The 26,986-nt window shown below is 39.1% G+C and overlaps 1 protein-coding gene across 10 annotated transcripts in view; it reads right to left on the bottom strand.

Moving 5' to 3' along the window:
- Positions 1–26,986, bottom strand: part of REPS1 (RALBP1 associated Eps domain containing 1) — a 66,947-nt gene that overhangs the window by 28,455 nt on the left and 11,506 nt on the right. For 9 of the 10 annotated variants that reach the window (XM_051792466.1, XM_051792465.1, XM_051792459.1 and 6 more), the window contains exons 2-7: positions 15,410–15,533; positions 11,908–12,107; positions 3,957–4,110; positions 1,022–1,149; positions 379–541; positions 19–82 (exon numbers count right to left, since the gene is read on the bottom strand). In XM_051792466.1, the coding sequence (XP_051648426.1) occupies positions 19–82; positions 379–541; positions 1,022–1,149; positions 3,957–4,110; positions 11,908–12,107; positions 15,410–15,533 (833 nt within the window). The remainder of the gene's footprint in view (positions 1–18; positions 83–378; positions 542–1,021; positions 1,150–3,956; positions 4,111–11,907; positions 12,108–15,409; positions 15,534–26,986) is intronic. The other variant, XM_051792462.1, reaches the window with a different exon arrangement.

Here is a 26,986-nt window from a genome sequence, read left to right as displayed (position 1 = left end):
ACTAATTATCACACTTACCAAATATGAGAAAGTTCAGGAATAGGTAGTTTTGACTTAGTGAAAAATTCTTTAGCTGCAGATCCTGAAAAATGGCAACAACCATTTTTACTATTTAAGGCAAGTTAAATCATTCAAAGACTTAGACTTGTTGTAAAGATGATGTGTTATTTAGCAAAGGTTTTGGGGAAAATGGCACTAATTACTAGGGTTAAACAAAGGGAAGAGGCAAATTAGTTTCTAGTCTTTCTTGAATTACACTAGAACGTTATCAACAAAACGCAGAACTTCCTTCAAAACAGTATGCAAACCTAAGTACAAAACAAAATCTTTATAATAGAACCAATGCACTCACAATTATATTTTTAAAGAGTAACTTACCTGGTATAAATCCATTTAGATCAGGTTGAATGGTTTTAAACTGATTAACATAATACTGCCTTTGTTCATCAGTTATTTTCCAGGGGTCATCATAACTACTTGATTGCCTACGAATTTCATTTGTTGTTGTAGCTGATGCTACAGTTCGTACTGTTGTCTGGTCCTGAAATGAAATATTTTTCCTCAGTATTATCTACCTAAAATGCTTCTACAAATCCTCAACTTCTTGCCTTCAAAAAATAAAGCATAGTTAAATCTCGCAGTAGTTTAAAAACTGCAGGAAACCACTGGCAGATTGCATCTACAGGATAATGACAGGGTATTTTTGCACACCGATACATATGGAATGACTGCAGGTATGTAAGCAGAAAAAAAGTATGGCACATATGTATGAAAAGCTAAATACAAATGTTTTAAAGTCATAATTGTTGACATTTTAAAAATTAGTAGCTTTTACTTAACCATACCAAATGAAGTCAGCTCAATGAAACAAGTATCTGTTGGGCAAATAGCACTGAATAGACTATAGCACAGATAGACAGTAAACATCTGCAATGACAATTATGAAGAAAAATAAGGAAAAAAAAAAGGATTGCAACATCAATCTGAATGAAGCAAATCAAATACCAATAAAGTGTCACACCTGGACAGAAGCAGGATGCATGGCTAAAAGAGCACTGGTTGGTGGGGTATCTGCAAAACTGACCCAATTTTCTTGATGGGGTGGTGGTGAATGGCCAGACCATATGGGATCACTAGAAGTAGATGAGCCTGAAAGTAGAAGAAACATTTCCTTTTCAAAAAGACAACCTTGGAAACTAAGAAAGAACTGTGGATATGGATATACCCTAGAATGATGAAAAAAAAGAAAAACCAAATTACACCAAGGTGACAAAGTTTGCCTCCTGACAACTCACTCCTGTAGATTTTTGCATTAGGTCAGCTTCAATCTGCACTAAAAAGACAGAACTAACGAATGAACTTACAGCAACATGCAAAAAATAGAAATAGGATTTTACCCATTTAATTGGTTTTGAATCAGTTAATTAACACTTCACATTTTCATTTAATTGAAATAAGCAACACTTGTATGGACAAATACTATTTAAAAGTGGAATATGATATTAGCATTCAACTTCATTATCATTATTATGGAACTTTTTTTTTAGGTTTTAGCTTGCCATTCAAGGAACAAAGCCTTGGAAATTCTTTTTAAGAATCATCCTTTTTGGCACAGATAATTTTTTTTCTACATAATTTCTAGATTAATTTAACTCAGTTGCTTAAAAACAGGCTGAGAATAATAAAAGATATCCATATAGAATGCTGACATCTGCTAAGTATTAATTATCTGGAACACAACAACTGAGATTTAACCAGTGCCTTGCTATAATCTACATCTGAAGTACTGTCAATGTTCAATGACTTAATATTAAAATAACAATGAAGCATCTACAGAAAGATTTGGCCATCCACTGCTCTATGTACAAAACTATCAAAAATATCGTAAACTGCAGTTGCAGATAAAAAATTTAAGGAACTCTGATAAGAGAAAAAAGGAACCATTTAGAATAAGTCTAGTAGAATCCCATTCTACTCTTCGATTCCTAAAAGAAATTATGAACTCCTTAAATCTAAACAGTCATGAAACTGATTAATCTACTCTTCTTGCACAATTAAATGCTTTCTCTTGAAATACATTAAATGAAGTAACATAATAATCTGTATAATATTTCTATTTAATATCTGGCAATATGCAATAACTCATTCATTCCATATATAAAAAGTAATAAGAAAAATGCTTAGAATCGGTTTATCTATGCTCTTCTCCTACATACAATAGTCATAACTGTACAGAACACATTTAATCTTGCATTACATTGAGTAAAAAGTAATATTTGCAGGAGAATTTCATCAAATGATTTTTTCTTTTTAATTTAGCTTTACTATGATAAAAAGAAACATTTTCACATTATTTCAGTTGACAACCCCGTTATATGAAACAGTGTTTGAGAATACAGTGAAATACAATCAGAGAGACCTGGGTTCTTATTTTTCTTGGATCACAAGTGAAAAGGCGTAATGATACCACACACCTGCAATTTATCTGATTTCTCAAAAGCATCCTGCATTGGAATCAAGATGAGCTTGCAGCACTGACTGTAAGAAAAGTAACCAACAGTCTATCTGGTTCTATCTAAATGTCATCAGAACATGATTTTTCTACAAACACTGTCTTTAAAATGTCCTCTTCCCTCAAGAGAAGTAAAAAAATTATGAACTGCCTACAACAGCTGAAATTCAAAATAAAAATTAATCATCTGCAGTGCAAAAGAATCGCCCACAATAAATTAGGATGACAATTTTTGCTAAACTAATATGTGAAAATTTGCCTTATCCTTAGCATTGGCAGAACAGATGATCCTTCTATAACAGTATCTTCAAATTACTTTAAACACACTATGAATCTGTTTCAGTATGGAATATAAAATGAGGAAATACTGAGCTAGTTCAGAAATATTTTCAGACTACCAGTGAAAAACTTATCTATTAAACATCACATGAAAAGCACTGCCAAACCAAAACATTAACATGGTATTACAGCTTTAGTTTTAAGAGGTCAGTACTGAACTCTTCAACGCTAGGAAGAGTTTGTATACTGTCCTGCAGTCCTTGACTGTAAGTTAAAAAACTTTGCAAATTAGAAATCAGCCACTAGACATATTTGTATTTCAGCTTCCAAGAAACACAAATTAACTAAACTATGGAAGAAAAAAAGTTGAGAAATTGAGTGCTGAAAAATAACAATGCTTGGACTGAACCCTTAGAAGTGATTATATATGCAAAGCCCACACTAATAATATATTTTTTTTTAATTCTAAATTGACTGGCACTTACTAGCAAACAACATTCAGGACACTGGTACAAATCTGTGCATACAACCCATTTAATTTTGAAAGTTTTATTTTCTTATCTGTTTCTAAGAACAGAATCCCTGGTCCTCCACGGATGCTTGCAACTACAGAATGACAGTTAAACTGAAAGTCATCAGACCAATTTTGGAATATCATAACTGAAATAAGTCAAGCAACCACAGTTCAGTCTCAAACCACGGCCTACAAAATCCAAGATATCATTTAGCATTAGAACCTGAACTACAATTGCTCCACTGTTCCCAAATTTATTAAGCAAATTAATCTACCAGAAACATAATTCGAACAAACAATACATCATCTGCTGCCTTCCTTTGAGTTCCCTGTGTTTTCAAGTGTAACGATAGTTCCTACACAATTTCAACAGGATTATCAGTCTTGTATCAAAAACTTTCTACTGGAAAACTTGCATACTCTATTTCCCTCCCTCCAAACACTTCACATTTCCCATGTGACAGTAAGAAATGGATCTGCCATATTCATGATCCCAGATTCCACAGTGCTGCCATCAACACGAACACTTGAATCTGCAAGAAAGTTTTCAGGATTGGAAAATACAATGATAAACTGCCCTACACTCATTTATTATATTAAGAATTCCATAATTTTGGGTTACAGCTGAAGCATAACAGAAGATGTTTATACCTGGTTGTACTTCACTAAATGGAGCCCAAAAAGGCCCAGGTCCAGCAAGAGGTCGTTCATTATTCCCTCCACTGGGATGGCGGTTGTGCTTCCTCCATGTATGTGGAGAGGTCGGTGGGGATTGCTGTGGTGAAACAACTGGAGATGTGGACTCCTAAAAAAACAAAGGAATCTTTTAAGTTTTTTCTAAATCACTAAATACATAAAAGCCTATCTAAAACCATTATTTCTAGAAACAATCATCACTTCAGTTAAACTCTCATTTCAGAGAGTGAAAATTTTAGTACTCATTAAAATGAGAGAACAGGAGAAGTCAGGTACAGTATGACTGGGACTGGACATGTTCACTTCAAACAGTGTCATCTAACGTATTTCTAACTTGGCATTCTTAAGACAACAGCAGTGCCAAGTTAAATCACTTAGCTACAAAGTAAATTAGATTATAAGACTCACTTTCACTTGTGATAAAAGTTACATCTAAAACCAGGTCTCAAAAGAAAAAAATTACTTACTGTACAATGTATTATCGTACCTAATGTTCATCAAGCAATTCACAATCAGTTACTCTCATTTAAAAAATAAACCAGAATTAAGCATCGGGGAAAAAAATAAAATCACCAGACAGGCCACTTGTTTTTTTAATATGCAAAAACATTGATGTAATTTTTTTAAACCAATGATGCTATCTAGGATATACTTCTCTGCTCTACAAATTACAAGGTAATTTTGCCCTGATATTAAGGATCATGCTTCTCTTTAATCCCATATTGTACTATATTCTTCCTGAACAGGTAGGAAAACAGGGAATCACACGTGCAGTTTCTACCTGGAATCAGTTCTCATGAGACACTCAGATTACCAAATTATTCCATTTCAAATAAAATACAAAAGAAAAATGATTTATATTGTACAAAGTAAAGTATTTATATAGTAGAAAGTAATTTCTTCCTTATACCTAGATCTTTTGAAATTCTTGTTTGCCAGTTCTCCCAGTTTGAGCTAAACTGTGCTAGTGAAAACAACAAGAAAGCCAAACTTGAACTCTGAATATCCTGAGAAGTAAAAACAAAGCTAAAAATCTCAATACTGTTTCAGCAGCAGACAAAAAGTTTGCTACTCTATGTTAACAACTGTTAACATATTATCAAGTACCAACAGACAGACTGATCACAGGCTTCCACACGATGCCCCAAAGTGAACTAGCTTAACTCTGCCGAATATCCTAAGACCATTATGCTTTTTAAATAAAATTACATCTGCAAGAGTCTAAAAGTCAGCAACAAAGTTCCATAAACAAGCTTTTCTCCAAGCAAGGTACATTCTAAAACCATACGCATCCTAACAAAAGAGTTTTAGGGCCACAATGATTGGTTACTTTCTAATGTGTTGATGTAAACTTTTACCTTTTGTTGCCCTCTGATTTTCATACTTCCTGGGAAACATGGCCAGCCTGGTTAATTCTGCAACTAAGGTATTTTCTGTAAGTTATGACCATTGAGTCAGATTTCCTTAAATAAGTTTCTAGGCCACAAGATTTCAAACTTTCCATTCAAAGTATTTCAATGATGCCCATATGTACTGGCAAAGACAATTACAAAGTGGCTGGGAGTAGCACTAATTCAGTTCAACTTTTAATTCAGGGATCAGCTGACTGCATAGTCTAAATCACTGTTCTTCCACAGTACCTCCACCAGTTCAAGAATTTTTTTTTGTTGCAGCTACATGCCTTTCTGAAATTTGCCTGAAGATTACTCTTCGTTGCATTTGCTTGACAAGAAATTTATTTTAGATGGCAGTACATTTTTACACTTAAAGGAACATGGGGGCAAGAGGGGAAGGAGTCAGGGTATCTAAGGTGCCACTTGCAGGCTGGAAGCTAGAATCAAGGTTGAATGGTTACTGTGCTTAGCACTGTGCAAGAGGTGCTAGGAAAACCCAGACAATGCATCGCTTAAATCAATAAAAAGCTCCCTCTTCCACTGGTTTTCATGAGCCATCTTTTATCAAACAAGATTTGAAGGATGTTTGAATTTTTTAGACAAAACATCATGGAGTAAACCTAGGAAAAGCTATGCTTGGATACAGATATTATTCGTTTACTCCAGTACTCTTACAAAATGGATGGTCCAGAAAGACACAGAAGAAAACATGAGGCAAACAAAAGCATGACAGTCTACCTAAAGGAAACTACTCACTACTTCTAGTAACTGCATGTGAACATTATAACTTGACACACAGTGCTCATCAAGTAACCTTTCCCCAATGAAGCTGACAACTGTGACTACCTAGTAAGCCTCTGTCCAACATTTGGTTTTCTTTATTCCAGAAAATATCTATATAAAAGCATGTTGACATAAATGGTTAACATTTTCACGTTAAATCAAACTAGTGAGAATATCCTTGTCAATAACTAATCAAAAAATAAAGTTACAGCTACCAGGTAAAAATCAAGTACCACATCTTAATTTAGGGGAAAAAAAATCACATTTAGAAATATTGTATAAAAGCATTATTTTTGTCAAACTGGAATTAAAAAACCAAGACACTATGAAGTACTTGGAACTTGGATATTTTTGAACTGACAAGCATTTACTAAAATAGCATGTTAATTATGGTTCTAAAAGAAGAACCTCAGTGAAGATAAGTCAAACAAACTGGCATGAGGCAACACAATAATGTGCTAAAGGGACTATACTGTCCGGAGGGATGTCAACCTCACAAGGCCGTTACAAGCATACATGAGTCAAATGAGATTATAAACCTTTTCCTGGATCTCACATCTCAGGCCAGATAGAAATGTTCCTAAGGAGAATTCCAGAGACACTGAAGTCAGACATGGTATCCAAAGGGGAGCTCTAAGGGTATTGTGATCCAGGTCCTGATACGACACAGCCTGCATAAGAGTTAGGGAACATATCCTTTATGAAGATAGATTTATGCTAGTGATGGTAATTGCATCACAGAACCCATGTTCTGTAATCAACTAGCATTCATTCTGAAGAACAAAACAGCCCAAGGTTCAGCAAGAACTCTACATGCAGCACTACACATTCTTTCAAGAGAGGGTGTGTGGTTCAGCCAGTTACAAACTTGGTGGTCTGACCTCAGCAGTTTGAAAGGATTTAGATTAGATTTTTGAGGAAAATAATAATTACAACAGAGACAAATGAAAAAGGGATCACAGTATGAAAAATGTTACTTAAATTGGCTGATATTTTTGTGACTTTCTAGAAAAAGGAATTGCACTACATTTAACCTGAAGCTCAGCATACCTCAGTGGGGTGTCATACAAGATAGTTACAACAATATGGAGATTAATACAAGAATCTAAGGTGTAAAAGAACAGGAGGCTACAGAAGGAACAACACTGGACTGTATTAGAACAGGAACTATGAGACTGAAGAGATGTTTCTCATAATGCTCCTGAATGACTGATTCAGGCAACAAACTAATTTTTGATACTTTAGGTAACTGATTATGCACACTAAATAGCATGCTGATGCATTCTGACAGCAAATGTAAGGTGGCAGATGGATGGATCCCTTTCAGGACGTAAGTAACAATAAGCTACCAAATTTTAAAATGTAAAACAGTTTCTTGCATTATGAAAATTAATACCAAAGGGCATAAGGAGAAGACTGGATGCATAGGTCAACTATCATACCCCTACAATATGTAAAGTATGACATATTTGTTTTATTCACAGATGCCAAGGTATATGAGGTAAGATATATCAAGAAGTAGGGAAGAACACTACAAAATAGTATTAATACTGGTGAAATATCATTTGGAACAAGAAATTCAAGTGTAGTAAAATATTTTCAATAAGTAAAAATTCAAACTGGATCACAGGCAGAGAAGGATTATGAGGATTACTGGTAACTATGAGATGAAACTGAGACAATGGATTGTTTTGTCTTGTCAAGTGAAACAAAGCTGAAGTGGAATGCAATAGTTTTCTAGCAAATACTGGTGGAATTCTGCAGCAAGTACTAATGACAAAGCTGTTAAAAGAACAGGTAGAGCTAAGTTAATTGGGAATTCCCACAATATTCCCACGAATATTCCACTATATTCCCACTAAGGCTCTGGAATAGTTTTCTCCAACATGGCCAGTGTGGATAAAAGGTTGTGATTTCAAGAGAGAACACTGATTTTTTTAAAAACTCATTATCCAATACAGTTTATCATAATAATGGAGGGTTAGACTAAATTACATATGAGGTCTTTTCCAGTTCTGTGCTCCTAAACAATTTATTTAATACCAGATATATTTTATCTGGTATTACCTGTTCAATCTACGACACAGAAGTGAACAGAAATGGACTACTGGAAAAACCTTAAAAAAAAGTCACACTACTTTTCATATAGCTAAAAATGTTGAAATGATCAAATTCTGACTGCTACAGGTGCCAAATTTGAGCTGTCTCCTCCTAAGGCTGCACTGATATGGCAATAAATCAATATGACCTGGAGTGCCAGTAATATGCTTAATGCACACATAGGTAGATGAGTACCTTCAGCTTTACCTTTTATTTTCACCTGGACATAGCAAGGTTCAGCCTATGAGCATTTGCCAGATACATGCTTTTCAGTGTTGAAGTATCAGTATCTATAGAAGCTAGATACTCCCCTTTCCTGGAAAACAGGTAAAAGTATCCTAAAACAGTACCTGATCAACATCTGGATCATACTTAATGACACTGGAAAAAGTATTTGCTTTTTAGCTTTAACAACAAAACATAAAACATCCCCAATATTGAGAATATTCAGTCACTTGTAAGCTACTTTAAGACGACAGAAAATTCTTCCTAATCTCAACACTGCTGCTCCTTCTAAGAAAATCTGCAGTACTTTAACATTTTTAGTAGCATAGCTGCTACTATTAAGGTATAGAGATATGTATACACACTGTGGTAACACATTCACATCACCAAAAGTACTTTTATAGATTGTCACCAGAAGTGCTCAAATCTACTCAGTCTTTATTTTTTAGGAAGAAGAAATTCTGCCAGAAGAAAAAAAAAAAATTTACATTCACTGTTTATCTTCACTAGGATGTGCAGTCAACATGCCATCCAGTGAGGGAAAGTATCTTTCATTATTCAGCTTGACTCCTAGAATCAGTTCTGCAGCTTCCATGACACCTGGGTGTGACTTCAGTCATCTTCTGATAACACTAACAATATTGAAAAGATATAAACTTCTGGCCAGTGTTATATTTGCATAATACTTATCCGTTATAAACTGAAACCACTACCACAAAAATGCTTAGAGATAGAAAAAGGTATTTGTGATGACCTAATTTATAGCAACTCTTTGAAAAACAACCTGACTACCATTTCCTGATGCCCTGCCTCCAAGTGAAGTTCATTGAAGGGAACTGCCAAAATAATGCATTAAGAAATAGTTTTAGCTGGGATATTTCAGTACACAATATACTAAGCAAAATTCTTCTACATAAACTATTTACAATTATGAGATGATATACTACGTATGACAAATCTCACTAATATAGGAAGCTAGACATAAATGAACCTTGTTTTTAAAGATGAAGGTCAAGATACCTTACAATTTCATACAAATAATATTTCAGCCACAGTATTTTAAGAAATCAATGTATTTTGAAGTGTCAGGCATATTATCAAAGCCGGTAAACAGTTTAAGAAAAAACAAAACCCCAAACTCCCTAACAAAGTATCTAACAGCTACATGATAAGCTCCAAAAGTGAAATATTCAAGCTAAACTGGCATATTCCCCCAGAAAGCACAGTTATCCCTAGGAAAATCATGATCATGGCTAGGCTTCAGAAACGAAGATTTGGGAGAAGCTCTACCCACATTTGCTACAAGCACACTGGTGGCTAAAAAGGCCAATACGAGATAGACAAGTCCAGTTGCAAAAGGCACAGCAGAAAGACTCCTTAGGTGGCAGACTCCTTAGGTGGTAACCCTAGGAAAATGATACCTTGTTATTTACTTCTCAGACTTCAGCTCTTTTCATCCTCACTGCTAAAAAAGGTGGCAAGAGAATTCAGAATCTGAAACTCTTCCTACGTTTTATAAATCTGAGTGCTATCTCCAGGTGAAGACAACTGAATCATCAATTTCCATAAAAACATGGATAAAGTTGTGCCTATCTTTTGGAAAATAACCATATTAGAGCATTTACATGGTTAAATGAGAAACCTGGGCTCAAGCTCCTTTCTCAGCTTGTTTCTAACATGGTGTCTAAATCAATAAGTATAATTGGGACAATAAGGCTGATTGAATGAGTTCATTGTACAGTCAGACATGTAGCATCAGCCACAGAACATGTAGTTTTAAAACACAGTGTAAAATCAGACAATACTTTCCTGATGTTCTAGACCATAAATACAACTTAAAACTGCTCTACTCAATGCTGTGTTGTCTGTTACATTTGTTCCAAGTTCTGTTTTCTGGGCCAGATCTCTCAAAGGACTTATACACACAGTTTCTTTATTCCTACGATCCCACACAGACTTGTGTGAAAGAGATACCAAATTGCTTCTACCAGCCAAGACAGAGAAATGAAATTTGGATGCTCATACATCTTTGTAAATACGTGGCTCTTTTATCCTGAACTTGAAGATCTCAAATATCAGATTTTTGTTGTTGTTATTTTAAAATTACACACTACGGATTCCTGTATCAAATTACAGCTGTTCACTAAATAAACTCAACATCATGATGGAAGCATACAAAACACAATTTCAACCAAACCAATTTCATCCCCACCATCACATAACAGAAATCTGTGATTCCTGATTTCTTCATGAAGTGCTTCAGAGCTCTCTCAAACATACCTCCCAGAATTAGACAACAAAAAGGTATCTTCAAACCTACTGCCAGCTCTCTTTCATTATAGTCATCTCCCCTTTGGAAGAAAGGAAGTGACAGCCAAATACTGATTTGGAAAATTTATGGATAAATTTGGAAATTTATGGATAAATTTGGAAATTTATGGATTTCCTTTAATAATTTACTTTTTCTTTATATTGGATCAGTCTGGGTTATTTCCATAGAGACTAATAAATGTTTATAAGTGATTCCTTGATTCACAGAGAGACTAAGGGACATTTGCAATCCTCAGTTCATTACAAAACAAACCCAGAAAAAAGCATACCACAGGGAAGAAAACAGGTCATTCAACGCACACAGCAAAATTTAGCATTTGTACTCTTCTTGCTTGTAGAAAAGACAATCAGAAGGTGTTTCCCCATGGAAAAAGAGCATAAAGACTGTAAACCCAAGGAATTATGTATGAGGTTGCACAGAGTTGTAAGCCCTTACAGTTTTCATTTATTCAGACATCTTGCAGTTGAGGATGAAAGAACCAGTGAATGAAAAGAAATCAGTTTTCTTATTATTAAAACACAGTAGAAAACTTCTGTTATTTCTGGTTCTCGTTGTCTCTACTTAACAATTAAACAGCTCGACAATAAAATGTAAGGCAGAGAAAAGCAACTGTGAAAATTTAAAAAAAATAATTCTAAATAAAGTATTTCAGATTTATATGTATTGGAGAATGTTGAAGGACTAGAATTTAGTCTTCCATGGGACTCAGTACCACTGTTCCAATGACCAGGAAACTGACAGGAACTACTTAATAAATGAACTACTAGTATCATAATGATTACAACTTGATATTTGCCATCATAGCTTAACACACTGATTTTCTTTTCTGTCTACATTCTATGTCCATTACCCTCAATATTTTAAACACAGATTATAAGCCTTCAGTAAAAATGTCTCCTACATGCAAGTATTTCAGAGGCATATATAGTCTTCATATATAATATATAGCAGTACTTTTTTTTTAAAAGAAACTATATATTGAAAGCAACAAAGCTTAAAATCCCTATCAAATTGACATGAACACAGCAAAGCACTGATTAAGAGTCCCATTTAATCTTTTAAGATAATTTACCTGTTGATCAGTTGATGTACGCTGCTGAACTGCATCATGGCTCACAGAGCCTTTTTTGACTTGTATTCTGCCAGGTGGAGGAGGAGGAATCACACCTGAATATGAAGCTGAGTTATCAGCATCTGAAGAATACAAGGCTGTGTGTCTTGATTCTTGTTCATTCTTTGACGCAACAAATCTGGGAAGAGGGAGGTCCTTTACTGTTAAAAAAAATACAGCAGGCCATTTACTATATATAAGTATGATGCTTAAAAATAAAAATGCAGTTCTATCTTGAAGGTAAAGTTTCACATGTGAACCAACTCCTTACACACGGAGACTGCTCTAGTCAAGCCAACACCTGGCAGTTGGAAAAATTCAAATACTTATTGTGCATTATACTTCATGACCCTGTTACCCAAGTTCTGGCTTTGGTATACAAAGATGACTTCACATAGCTCCGCAACAGTTTTGCACAACTGTGCATTAAATGCAGTAGCAATTAGAAAATCTGGATTTAGTTCATTTTTATTTAGTGTTGCCAACATTTCATTACTGAAGTGTAATTTTCAAAATTTATCTACTATTTCTAGCACCTACAAAACATGTAACTAAACAGTGAATCACAGCCAGCCAAAAAGTGAAAAAGTCATTGTGTACAAGTGAAAATTTTATGTTCTCAAAACAAGGAATAATACATATACTAAATGATCCAACTGACATAGGAGAAGTCTATGCAATAAGCCGTTCCAAAACGAGACTTTGGTGTGAGTTCTCTAGCACAATTTCACAAAAAAAAGAGGACTCAGAAGAAACACAAAATACTCTATTGTCTTCTTTAAAAACATGACTAGATAAATATAAGTTTGTTTAGCTGTACTAAGTTCCTATATGCTAATCTACTCTGACTTTTCCTCCTAACAGCAGAAAAACCTCATTTCAACACTACTGCATTTGTTACTCTTCAGAAATCCCTCAATTATATATGTGATAGCTGTTATGAATGGAACTAACTCTTGATAATGAATAAATTAAAAAGTTCTCAATACTTTTTATGCCCACATCGTTTCTAACATTTTCTTCCACCAAAACCAGAATTCCATACTTAGAAAATAAATATTACTTTGAAATAGACATTGCTCACTCATGTCTCAATTTTTAGCTTCCTAGGAAGGAAAATTTTCTGGGACAGCAAAGGAACAACAGCTTTAGAGGTTTGTAGTATAATAACTATTCTTATACTACTGCATATCTGAGTAATCAAAAAAGCACGCATTTAAGAATTAATTGGACCACACTTATGTTGGACTTAGGATTAAAAATTTGACTGAGTTTCCATTCAGCAACTCAGATAAAGCAAGCTTCCCGTCCACTGAAGAGACACACACCAAAGAGCAAAAAAGACACGAAGAGAAGGGGAAATAAAAATTCCAAGATAAAAGAATGAATAAAATGAGGAAAATCAATGAAACATGCATAAAATAGAGAGCTAAAAAGTAGGTGTCTGTAAATATAAGCTTTAACTAATTTAAAATATTTTACTTTGAAGAGAGAAAGAGTATACAGTTTAGTTTCAGATGGCTCTAACAGTTTCTCTTCAAGACATCTTGGAAATGGACTGTGGTGAGCAGCCAGTTTTCAAAGGAAGGTAACCCAAGTTCAGAATCATTTTATGATTCTTCAGCCTGCTGCATTTTAGCTGTTACAAAGACACTTGAATCATTCTAGAAGCAGGAAATTCATTGATAGGACTGGAACCACTGCAACCAAGGCAACAGACCATAGCTAAAAACAGTTAGTGTAAAAATAAATGTTCTGTCTACTGTACTTGGTGTATTTTAGTAGGTTTGGAACCACTTACATAAAATTGTTCCTAGAAATCCAGAAATCATTACAAGTATTTCTAGTATTGTCATGAATCAAGGAAATGTATGTCATTATAACAGTTCCAATGGCTGCTCATTTTACAGCAACACATTTTATATTTTTGAATTAACCCTGTATCTTTACGTCAATTCTTTCCCTCATATTTCTTGTGATTTTTCTTTTTTTTTTTTAATAGAAAAGCTCCTTCTGGTTAAGGTATCTTGCATTAAAATAAAACCAAGCTTATAAAAACCCTGAAAAAAGCTACATACAGATTTGTCTTTGACTTCTTCAACAGGCATTTGATGAGAAATCCCACAATTGTTTTATCAAGTTCCACTTCTATCAGATATTAAGAGTCAAAGGTTCTTTTTCCAACTTTCTGATTCTAGGGCATTCTGCTACAACTTGCTAAAGCTTTATATTTGGGAACACTCACAAGGAAAACTAGGGAAATGGTTTATAAACATACGGTGACTTATGAGCAGAAAGGAACTTGAATACTACCAAAATGTTGACTAAAACAACGTGCTTTTCCAAAAAGCTACAAAAATTCATGAAAGCAGTATATACAGCCTGTATGAGCCTAGAATAAACACAGCTGTAAACGTATATGCAGTGATTTCTTTCTTTTTTATAGTTTTGTCAAATACTTCAGTTATACCAGATTGTTTTTAATATAGTCTCCTTAACTACTCTGTTTAATCTATAACCTTTAGATGCAAAAATCTCATAAGATTTCTTTTAACTACTAGCATATAAAAATCATATCATATCATGTATTCTGCAGACATAAAATCTACTAAGGAAATTGTCTTAACGCAAAGCTGTGCTCCAAAGATATTTTTAACCTGTGAGTTGTGTACTACACTGCAAGGGCTACAGTGACTTAAAACTCACTACTTCAACTTCCTAAGTCTCTTTTCATCTTACAGAGCAACAAGGACACAGATTCACTTACCTCATTCAGAAGGCTACAATAGAGCCTCATATCAAAGCTCTTCCTGCTGTTCTGAATCATCTTCCTAGACTAAGTCTTTCTCATGTTCCTATTTCATCACCCACCCACACCAGAGCTGACCTTCGAAAAGTAGGATAACAGGTGATTCAGCTGATAACAGACTTCAAAGATCTTTCACAGGTCAGGTTTTTCACTAGAAAAAAATCTTAAACCAATCTTCATATTTGCACTTAAGAAGGGAAAAAACTGTCAAACCAAGTGACAAGAAATGTAACTTCAGAAAAGATAACCTTTTGTTTGTCACAATCAAGGCTTCGTAAACCCAGCAACTACAAAAGCCTGCAAATGCTGCATTCTTTTCATTCCAGTTTACATTGCTCTTATTAGTACTTCAATTAGAGGATACAGCACACAAGTTTTCACATCAGTCACCTATAGAGTTAACTTGTACCTGCACAATAGGTACAAGTAGTTCATCCACTTCATGATGAATGCAATACTTATTCAATTAGTAAGATATTTCACCTCGTATTTACTGCACGGTAAGAAAACACTCTCTCGTAGTCCCTCTACATTTTTTAAGTTAGCGACATGTATGAAAAGACATACCACACCAATTTACAGGGTTACTGTATAACAATCTGTGAGCCAATTCCACTTAGCAACTCAATCCCCATACCCGATCCTATGATTTACCTGTATTTAAGCTTTCCATTCTCACAGGGAGACCAGATTGGGCCACAGCAACAAGTTTCAAAGCTATGTAAAACTGACTTCTTCCAAAATAGCCAAGTCTTGTTGCACCACAGAGCTCCGTAATCTGAAATGAAACAGAGTTACTAGTAGAAAGAAACTTTAAACACAACTGCTTTACAGAAGTGATTTCGTACATTTCAGAGTAGCATGCCAGGTATACAAACATATTGACTTGCACCCCTCTTCACACTTAAGATCTGCAATCTTACTCAAGGTGCATCCCTGTTTGTGCCAGGTCACTAATAAGATACTAAGAATGACACATCCCAAATCAGACTCTCAGAGTTAAATGACCCAAACTGCCTTTTTATATACTTGGTAGTCTTACCTAGACTGCAATATTTTCCAAATGAGACATGAGGATGCTCTTGGAACACCACAGTGGAATACTAATTGAAGTCAGTCTAGGTGGCACCACCACTTCTCTCTCCTCAACCAGTTGTAGTCTTTCCATCACACCAGATAATCTGGTTCACAAGTACCCTTAGTAATCCTACTGTTATCACCTTCATATGCCTAGAAAAGGCTTCCAAGCAGACTTGCTCCACAATTCCTCAGCGACCAAACTGCAGCTGACCAGCCCGCAGTTCCCCAAATTAACCTTCCTTCCCATTTCAAAGACGACTGCAACATGCCTTACTCCAGTCATTGAGACCCACCTCCGATCTCCACAGCTATTCAGAGAAAAATGGCTTGCAACGACATTAGCTAGGTCTCTCAACACGCTCAGAAGGATCCCATCTAATCCCGTGAAGGTGGTATTTCTCTAGAGATCGATCTATCATCTCTTCATAGTATTATTAGTTTCTCTCTTCCTTCAATTTCATCCCCAGGCACAAAAGTCTATGAGACTTTGCCTGTGAATATCAATGCAAAGAAGGCACAAAGAATCTAAATCCATGGGCATTAATTTCTGTCCTCACGCTTCCCACTGGAGCTCAGTCATGTTCTCTTTTTGGCAAACCTGGTCTCTTGTCACATCTGCTCATTTCCTGACTACTAGGAGTTAGGCAAGTTCCAACTGAAAAAGTGAACTACATTTTCACACAGCAACAACTGAACGACGTGATCCACAAGCAGTTAGCCTTTGTGCTTCAGCACCACTTCAATAACTCCATACAATGAATCAGCTGGGTTTATCAACTACAGCTGAACTAGATGTGGCTCAACAAAAAGGTGGTTGGGTGGGTATCTCCTTGCCATGTACCAGGATTCTAGGACTTCATGAAAATAAGCTGCTGTAAAACTTGTCACAGCAAGGTGTGGGATGTTGACAAACACTTAGTTTCAAAGAAGTCCCAAGAGGATCAGCATGCCTAGGGCTATACATACAACTCAAATCCTGCTGGACGGAAACAAGCTGCATTAAATCACTTGGCTATGTCTGCATCACAACTCACACATTGTCCTACAGCTCCTACATATTTGTATTTTCCCGTTGTAGTATTTCTGCAGTGTGATGTCTGGTGAGACATAAGGGGATAACAGGACATTCTCTAAAAACCAATAAATGAAAGAAAATAATTCAATATAGTTGAATACAATACAGTAGTTTCAACAGGTTGGTTGGACTACAAAAAGTGCCACCAGGAAAGAAGTGACAGTGTAAATTGACAGATGACAAATCAAATAAAACTTCTGAGGCATCAACATCTAAAATAAATTGCCTGTACTCAACCTAATGCCAAAAATAATTACACTAAGTTTAAGTAACCAGCAGAGCTAAAGCAGTGGAAATTCAAGAGACAGCTGGCAATCGAAACCAGCGCAACAGTAAAAGCAACCCATTTTTTTAAAGCACTGTATGCTGGAAGAATGAGGGAACATCCACATACTTGACTACAACCAAAACAGAAAAAGCCTGTGGATTCGGTGGCCTAGCATCAACAAACGAATTAACCAGACTCTAATGTCTTATGAAAAGAAGCAATGATGCAGGCATTTTGAGCCTATGGAATCATTAGGCAGTAATGGCTTTGTTCAATTTCAAAGCCACTACTGAGCTACAAATTACCTTGTTTGCAACTAGTGAGTACCAACAGATTGAAAAAAAACTTCAGCTAAACCCCAAATTAATAATTAAGCTACCACGACAGATAAGTATTAGAAAGGAAAAGCAAGCATCAATTAAAAGTAAATAGATATAAATACAGAAAATACACCAGATATAAGCATCAAGAAAAGGAAAAAGCTAAGGATTAGAAAACAAAAACCCACTACAAAACAAACTAACAGACCAAAAAAAACCAACCCCAGCAACAAAAAATCAACAAAGAAAGAATGTTCTGCTGCTGCTGAACAAGTAGGTGTCAAATCCAACCATAGCTATATTTCAAATACAGGACATATCCCAATCAGAAACATGACTGAAGGTTGAGTAAAATCATTAAATGCAAACATCTTGTGGAGATTCCTCTGCTGACTGTATGCTTGAACATACTCAAAACAGCATACCTATAATCTCCTTGAAGGAGGATTTAAACATTCCACAGGTAATAAGCTATTCTGAAGGGGAGAATAATACTAAAAAATAATCAAGGGATTGCTTCTCCGAGATTTAGGTTTAGGGCTTTCACCTTCTTAGGAAGAGAGAGGATAAGCAACTCTCTTTAACTCTTCAAGGGCTGCAGAGCCATTTTCAAGACAAAATGCTTCACAACTGTTTTAATCTCCTTAGATATGAAGATCTTGAGGTCACACAACTTCAATTAACAAGGCCAACAACTCTGTGAAGCTCCAGAACTGTTGGAAGACGTTGATACAAAAAAATAAACAAAACCCAACCAACCAAACAAACCCAATGAACCACAAAACACCAAACTCACAAAACTAAAAACACACCAAAAAAAACCCCCTCAGTGCAGTAGCTGGAAATTATGAAATTGCACACTCGGTCATCATACTGCAAAGAAGTAACAGCAGCATCAGCAATATGATGACTTGGTGCAAATCAGACGTGTTCATGGCTAGGTTTTGTGAATGAAGATTTGGGAAGGGCTCTACCCACGTTTGTTATAAGTGCGTTGGTGGCTAAAAAGGCCAATACGAGATAGACATGTCCGGTTGCAAAAGGCACAGCAGAAAGACTCCTTAGATGGTATATTCTGCAAGGCATGATTCTTTCTGCGTTGTCTTTTCTCCTCGAGAGTGATCCTGTGCGTGTTCTCAAAAGCATCAGCAGCGTTAAAGATAGTGTGTCTCCAGGCCTCCCGATTGGAGGCCAGAGCAAATCAGACATGTATAAGAAGTAGTATATAATGTCAAAGGCACCGTTTCAAGTATGTACCTTCTACAACTCTAACAGGTTTCCAACAAGAGGCCCTTGAACTTGGAAAGGTTTGTGAACTGAAAAAACTTGAGACTTGAGAACCTTTACAAATTCCAGGTGAAGTGGAACAAATCACATCTCTATCAAATGCGAGAAATGCACTTTCCAGAACTCAGAAAGCCTCCCTGGGAGAGTCTTCCAGAATATCACAGCCTCCCTGCCCTCAGGTTCTTCTATAAGGCAAATCAAGCCCATTATCTGTAAACATTATTCACGCAAAAGTACAACAGTACTTAAACAGGGATGACTTCAATGGCAAAACAATAAATTTAGCAACGTGTATGCACCTACACAGTAAAGATAAAAATATTTCATCTGCTTGGAGAGAGTTACTGAAATACCTACTGTTCCATACCAGAGGGTGGTAAGAGGCAAGACGTGGAGACAACTTCTGTGGGCAGGAAACTACAACACACATGGTGTGTGCTGATGAGAGGGGGGAGTGAACAAACTCAGAAGAGGACCTTTTGTATCATCTCATCTGAAAAGGACATTAACGATTTTCATGTTTGTATTGTTGGTGTAAGACTTCTTTTTTTAATGTTAATAAACATGAAGAATTCCTACATAGAATCACAGCATAGCTGAGCTTGGAAAGGCCCTCTGGACATCATTTGTTCCACTCTCCCTGCTCAGAGGAGGCTCAGCTACAGCAGGTTGCTTTGGATTGTACTGAGTTAGGATTTTAAGTATATCCAAGTAGGGAGACTCTACAACCTCTCCAGGCAACCTCTTCCAGTGTTTGATCACCTTTACAGTAAGAAAGCTTCTTTTATGCTTAAATGAAACAATCACCTTGAACAATATCATGTAAACCATGCACCAGAAATACAAAACAGCTTTCTACATTGATACACACTTGAATTAAACCAGATTTATGAATATACCTGTGCTTCAATATCTAGAATACGATTTTGAGTTTTACTGTACACATTAACAATAACCTTTAAGTTAAAAAACCGTGCTAATTAAAAAAAGCTAATTTTTTACTTCAGATAAAGATTAAAAATTACTTTTTACTTCAGAGAAAGATAAAAAATTAAATAGAATAACCTGCTTCAGTTTTGTTAGTTAATATAAATGTAACTGATCACGGATTGATGTTAATTCACAGTTTAAAATTTAAAAAATTATCATATCGACATTATTTCTGTATGTCATATGCAGCAATTCATTGATGAGAATTCTAAAGCTCTTGGCAAACTTAACCATTAAACTGGTATGACAGAATGATTCCAATTTAAAAGTTTAGTGGAATACAACCTCAAATTGGGTACTAGAATGCACTGTCCTACACAGGCACCCTTCTGAAGTCATGTAATCCACTCACCTTGGCTACAACAAAAATTAACAATATATCTACAGTGGAATGTAATTCAGGGATGTATAACAAGTTGAAAAAATGTTTCCTAATCATTGCTGTTGTAGCAGTGTGCTGGTTTAAAAGTTAACCAGCAGGGGGAATGAACCCAACTCAAAGGAGAGATTATAAGTCAGAATAACAATTTATTAAAATAATACAGTAAGTACAATAATACAAACAAACAATTGGTCTCAACCCACAAAAACCCAAATGTATAACCCAGTACCCTGGGGCCTGAACAAAGTGGTGTTCCTTGGGCCCTGTTTGAGTCCAAAGTAAAGGGAGAGGGGAAGAACCTGCTGGTGGGAGAGCTGCTGCAGTCTGGCCAGAACTGGTGATCGCAGTCCAGTGGTGGTCTAAGTCTGGTTGAGAGCGATGAGATGCAGCCGTCCTCTGGATCCCACGAGTGGGTTGAAAAAATGTTCCAAAACTCCAAGATTATATATCCTCCAGTTCAGGCAGGAATGCTTGGTACTCCCCTCAGGGCGGGGAGTTCACAAAGGGTGTGAGGACAGAAACATCCTTCTATCTCACAGGCCTCTTAACACCTAGTTTATAGCCTGAGGAGTCAGGCTCTATGGGTAGAGGGTGCGAATAGTCTATTGACAACAATAGTCTAGTTTCTGGGAAATGACATGGAAGGCTATAGAATACAGTTTTGGGTTACACCCACCATGATGAACTGATCTCAGCTGTCCTAACTAGGACATTATCCACCCCTTATTCTATGCCATCCATGTCATGCCCAAATTAACCCTCTTTAAAAACTATATCCCTTTAAAACTATATACATCTATCTATCTATCTATCTATCTATCTATCTATATATATACAATGAAACATTACAGACCATTCTCACTCAAAATTAGGTCCCCTTGTGGTACACAACGTGTCTCCCCATCTTTTTGCATTACCCACCACGTGGAACCAGGTCCCTGAGCAAAAACAATCCCTCGGATGGGTTTGCCTTTGCTTGAGGTGGGACTAATCCAAACAGTCTTCCCTAACATTCCTCTCATATGTACCATGGGGACTTTATCTCCATCTACAGTATGCAAAAGTTCTGATTGGGCAGGGCCAGCTCGATTGATGGAACCTCGGGTGTTGACCAACCAGGTGGCCTTTGCTAAATGCAGCTCCCAGTGTTTGAGAGTCTCCCCACACAGTGCCTTCAGAGTGGTTTTCAGCAGTCCGTTGCACCGCTCAACTTTTCCAGCAGCTGGTGCATGGTAGGGGATATGATACACCCACTCAATGCCGTGCTCTTTGGCCCAGGTGTCTACAAGGCCATTCTTGAAATGGGTCCCATTATCAGACTCAATTCTCTCCGGGGTGCCGTGTCGCCACAGGACTTGTTTTTCAAGGCCCAGGATGGTATTCCGGGCAGTGGCATGAGGCACGGGGTATGTCTCCAACCATCCAGTGCTTCCTTCTACCATGGTCAGTACGTAGTGCTTGCCTTGGCGGGTTTTGGGGAGTGTGATGTAGTCAACTTGCCAGGCTTCCCCATACCTGTACTTTGACCACCGTCCACCATACCATAGAGGCTTCACCCGCTTGGCCTGCTTGATGGCAGCACATGTCTCACAGTCATGGATGACCTGTGAGACAATGTCCTTGGTTAAGTCCACCCCTCGGTCACGAGCCCATCTGTATGTTGCATCTCTCCCCTGGTGACCGGAGGCGTCATGGGCCCATCGAGCCAGAAATAATTCTCCTTTGTGCTGCCAATCCAGATCTACCTGAGAGACTTTAATCCTGGCAGCTCGGTCCGCCTGCTCGTTGTTATGATGCTCCTCATTAGCCCGTTTCTTGCCTACATGAGCGTCTACGTGACGGACCTTCACACTCAGCTTCTCTACCCGGCCAGCGATGTCCCGCCACATCTCCGCCGCCCAGATGGGTTTCCCTTGGCGCTGCCAGTTAGCCTTTTTCCATCGCTCCAGCCATCCCCACAGAGCATTGGCCACCATCCATGAGTCAGTGTAGAGATAGAGTCTTGGCCACTTCTCTCGTTCAGCTATATCCAAAGCCAACTGAACGGCTTTAAGCTCTGCAAACTGACTTGACCCACCTTGTCCTTCGGTCGCTTCTGCAACTCGCCGTGTGGGACTCCATACAGCTGCCTTCCATTTTCGGTTTGTCCCTACAATGCGGCAGGAGCCATCCGTGAAGAGCACATATCGCCTTTCATCTGCTGGTAGCTTGTCATATGGTGGGGCCTCCTCAGCACGTGTCACCTTCTCCTCCTCTTCTTCAGAGGATAGTCCGAAACTCTCACCTTCGGGCCAATTGGTGATAATTTCCAGAATCCCAGGGCGATTAGGATTCCCTATCCGGGTTCGCTGCGTGATCAGAGCCATCCACTTACTCCATGTGGCATCGGTGGCATGATGTGTGGAAGGAACTCTTCCCTTGAACATCCAGCCCAGCACTGGTAGTCGGGGTGCCAGGAGGAGCTGCGCTTCGGTGCCGATTACTTCTGAGGCAGCTCGAACTCCTTCATAGGCAGCCAGGATCTCTTTCTCAGTTGGTGTATAGCTGGCTTCAGATCCTTTGTATCCCCGACTCCAGAATCCCAGCGGTCGTCCTCGGGTCTCCCCAGGCACTTTCTGCCAGAGGCTCCAAGAAGGGCCATTCTCCCCGGCTGCGGTGTAGAGCACGTTCTTCACGTCCTGTCCTGTCCTTACTGGCCCAAGGGCTACTGCATGGGCAATCTCCTGTTTAATTTGTTCAAAGGCTTGTTGTTGTTCGGGGCCCCACTGGAAATCATTTTTCTTCCGTGTCACAAGGTAGAGAGGGCTTACAATCTGACTATACTCGGGGATATGCATCCTCCAAAAGCCCACAGCGCCTAGGAAAGCCTGTGTTTCCTTCTTGCTGGTTGGTGGGGACATGGCTGCTATTTTGTTAATCACCTCCATTGGAATTAGGCGGCGTCCATCTTGCCACTTCACTCCTAGGAACTGAATTTCCTGAGCAGGTCCCTTGACCTTACTCCGTTTAATGGCAAAACCGGCTCTTAGGAGAATCTGGATTATCTTCTCTCCTTTCTCGAAGACTTCGCCCGCTGTGTTCCCCCATACAATGATGTCATCAATGTACTGTAGGTGCTCTGGAGCCTCACCCTTTTCCAGTGCAGTCTGGATCAGTCCATGGCAAATGCTGGGACTGTGTTTCCACCCCTGAGGCAGTCGATTCCAGGTGTACTGCACACCTCTCCAAGTGAAAGCAAATTGTGGTCTGCACTCCGCTGCCAAAGGAATGGAGAAAAAGGCATTGGCTATGTCAATGGTGGCATACCACTTGGCTTCCTTGGACTCCAGCTCATACTGGAGCTCCAGCATGTCCGGCACAGCAGCACTCAGGGGTGGTGTGACTTCATTGAGTCCACGGTAATCCACCGTCAGCCTCCACTCTCCGCTGGACTTACGCACTGGCCATATAGGGCTATTAAAGGGTGAGCGAGTCTTGCTGACCACCTCCTGGGTCTCCAGTTCGCGGATCATCTTATGTATAGGGGTCACAGAGTCTCGGTCGGTGCGGTATTGCCGACGGTGCACTGTTGCTGTGGCTATCGGTACCAATTGTTCTTCAACCTTCAGCAGTCCCACAGCAGAGGGGTCCTCTGAGAGACCAGGCAAGGTGTTCAACTGTCTAATTTCCTCCGTCTCCACAGCAGCTATGCCAAAAGCCCAACGAAGTCCTTTTGGGTCTTTGAAATACCCACTCCTCAGGTAATCTATGCCAAGGATACACGGGGCCTCTGGACCAGTCACGATGGGGTGTCTGTGCCATTCCTTCCCAGTCAGGCTCACTTCAGCTTCCAGTACAGTCAGCTGTTGGGATCCCCCTGTCACCCCAGAAATGGAGATGGATTCTGCCCCTACGTATCTTGATGGCATTAATGTACATTGTGCGCCAGTGTCCACTAAAGCCTTATATCTTTGTGGCTCTGATGTGCCAGGCCACCGAATCCACACAGTCCAATAGACTCGATTGTCCCTCTCCTCTACCTGGCTAGAGGCAGGGCACCCCTAGTCCTGGTCATGGTACTCATTGTGCTCTTCTTGTGGGTATGACCTGGAGGTCCCTTCAAGAGGATCAGACGTATCATCATTCCTGTACCGTCTGGAGTCTTGCCCACGAGAGACTGGAGCAACGTTTACCCTTGAAGAGTTCTTTATGGTATTTGTTCCTCTTTTCAGTTCACGTACCCGGGCTGCTAAGGAAGAGGTGGGTTTCCCATCCCACTTCCTCATATCTTCTCCATGCTCACGGAGGTAAAACCATAGATCGCCACGTGGAGTGTACCTTCTCTCCTTAGCTGGGGGACGCTGGCTCCTGATAGCAGAGACTCTTGTTCGTCCTGGCGAGATATGGAAAATCCCTTCCTTAATCTCTTCTCTTAGCTTCTGGTGTCCCTCTTCAATTTTCTCTTCCAGGTTTCGGACGTGTTCAGCCAGTTTGGTTTCCACAGATGAGACGTGGGCTCGTAATGGGGCGGTGACAGTGTCTTCATAAATCCTGAGTTTGCTAACCAATGCTCCCACCTTGTCCTCTCCCTCCCTCCATTGCAGCGTTGCTAAGTAGCGGGAATACATTTCTGGCCCGAGTCGTGCAAACTTTAACCACATTTGGGAGGTGCACTGTACGCCATCTGGACTCTTAGGGAATCTTTCATCCTCTGAAAAGATTATCTCCAGTACAGCTAACTCCCTTAAGCACCGGATACCTTGTTCCATCGTGTTCCACTGTCCTTGCTGTACGTGGAGGTCCTCCTTGCAAAGGTATCTCTCCCTCACACTGGACAACAGTCGCCGCCAGAGGCTGAGAGTTTCCTGCCTCCTTCCAATCCCCTGATCAATGACTACATCTCGAGACAGGGATCCCAGCTGTCTGGCTTCACTCCCATCTAGGATCGTATCGTTAGCTGCGGCATCCCAGATTCGGAGCAGCCAGGTCAGAATGGACTCGTTCGCCTGTCGTGTGAACTCTCTCCGGAGCTCACGTAGCTCACCCAGGGATAGGGACCGAGTGATTATTTCTGGCTCTGTCTCCTCCGGTGGATGTGAAGGTCCCGCCTCTTCGTCATCATTTGCTATGCGAACTGATTTAGTCTTTGATTTCCTTTTCTGGACAGGGGCGACTGCTATTGGTTTTGCTTGTTCTTCTGGCTCCTCGATGGTTTGTGTGGACACGGTGCTGGTTGGTTCATTTCTTTCTCCCTCTGACTCAGCTGTGGTTTGGGTGGACGTGGTGTCTGCGGATTTGGTCCTTCTCTCCTCGCCCTGACAGTGCTGTATCATGTCAAGCAGTGCCCGGTAGGCAGTGGCCAGGGCCCAGCAGGTTGCTGTGAGCTGGCCATCTCTGGAGCTGCCAGAGCATTTTTCCTTCACCAGTCTTATCATGCTAACAGGATCCTGCAGTTGTTCAGGGGTGAATTTCCAGGTCATTGGAGGAGAAAACTTTTCCAAATACTGGCTGATGGCCTCCCACTTCCCGTGCCATTCAGCATTATCTGCTCCCAGGGCAGGTGTCCAACCAACCTCCCTAAAAGGCACTTTTCTGACCCTAAACATGGTGTACACAGTACAGAGCAGACAGAGCAACACTAACAATAACATTATGCTGTCCTTAACATCAAAAGGGAACTCAATATTTTCAAAAACTGTTTTAGCAGGTCTGAAGGGGAAGAAGGAGGTGGGAGGCTGGAAACCATCCACCCCTGTTCCCCCAAAAAGCTGGGTACGATTTTTAATGAGGCCCCAGAGGTAGCAACCCAAACCAGGACAGGCAAACAGGACTGAATACACATTTACAATGAAACTCATTGCTTCTGATGTTAGAATGACATAAACATAATATATTAATAAAACAATTTGGATCCCTCTCCCTGGTCTTAAAGAGAGCATCAAAACAGGCAAATAATACGCCATCTGTGGAAATATGAACAGGCTCAAATACAACATCCATGTGAGTGCATCAAACAACATGGTGATCAGGGAGTTTCTATATTCAAATAGACAAATGCTTCAAATGAAATTGTGATTCTGACTTCTCTCTCTCTGCCCGACGTTTGGGCGCCAAAATGTGCTGGTTTAAAAGTTAACCAGCAGGGGGAATGAACCCAACTCAAAGGAGAGATTATAAGTCAGAATAACAATTTATTAAAATAATACAGTAAGTACAATAATACAAACAAACAATTGGTCTCAACCCACAAAAACCCAAATGTATAACCCAGTACCCTGGGGCCTGAACAAAGTGGTGTTCCTTGGGCCCTGTTTGAGTCCAAAGTAAAGGGAGAGGGGAAGAACCTGCTGGTGGGAGAGCTGCTGCAGTCTGGCCAGAACTGGTGATCGCAGTCCAGTGGTGGTCTAAGTCTGGTTGAGAGCGATGAGATGCAGCCGTCCTCTGGATCCCACGAGTGGGTTGAAAAAATGTTCCAAAACTCCAAGATTATATATCCTCCAGTTCAGGCAGGAATGCTTGGTACTCCCCTCAGGGCGGGGAGTTCACAAAGGGTGTGAGGACAGAAACATCCTTCTATCTCACAGGCCTCTTAACACCTAGTTTATAGCCTGAGGAGTCAGGCTCTATGGGTAGAGGGTGCGAATAGTCTATTGACAACAATAGTCTAGTTTCTGGGAAATGACATGGAAGGCTATAGAATACAGTTTTGGGTTACACCCACCATGATGAACTGATCTCAGCTGTCCTAACTAGGACAAGCAGAGAAAAAAAACCCTGACCATCACTACACACCAAAGTACTATGAAAAACTCCTTCACTCATTTTTTTCCCAGATTAAATACATTTCTTT

The sequence above is a fragment of the Manacus candei genome, unplaced genomic scaffold, assembly GCF_025592945.1.
Source record: "Manacus candei isolate 608988 ecotype Guabito, Panama unplaced genomic scaffold, ASM2559294v1 h1tg000034l, whole genome shotgun sequence".
Taxonomy (NCBI): Eukaryota; Metazoa; Chordata; class Aves; order Passeriformes; family Pipridae; genus Manacus; species Manacus candei.
The sequence above is the reverse complement of the archived record's forward strand: the minus strand, read 5'-3'. Positions and strand labels throughout refer to the sequence as shown.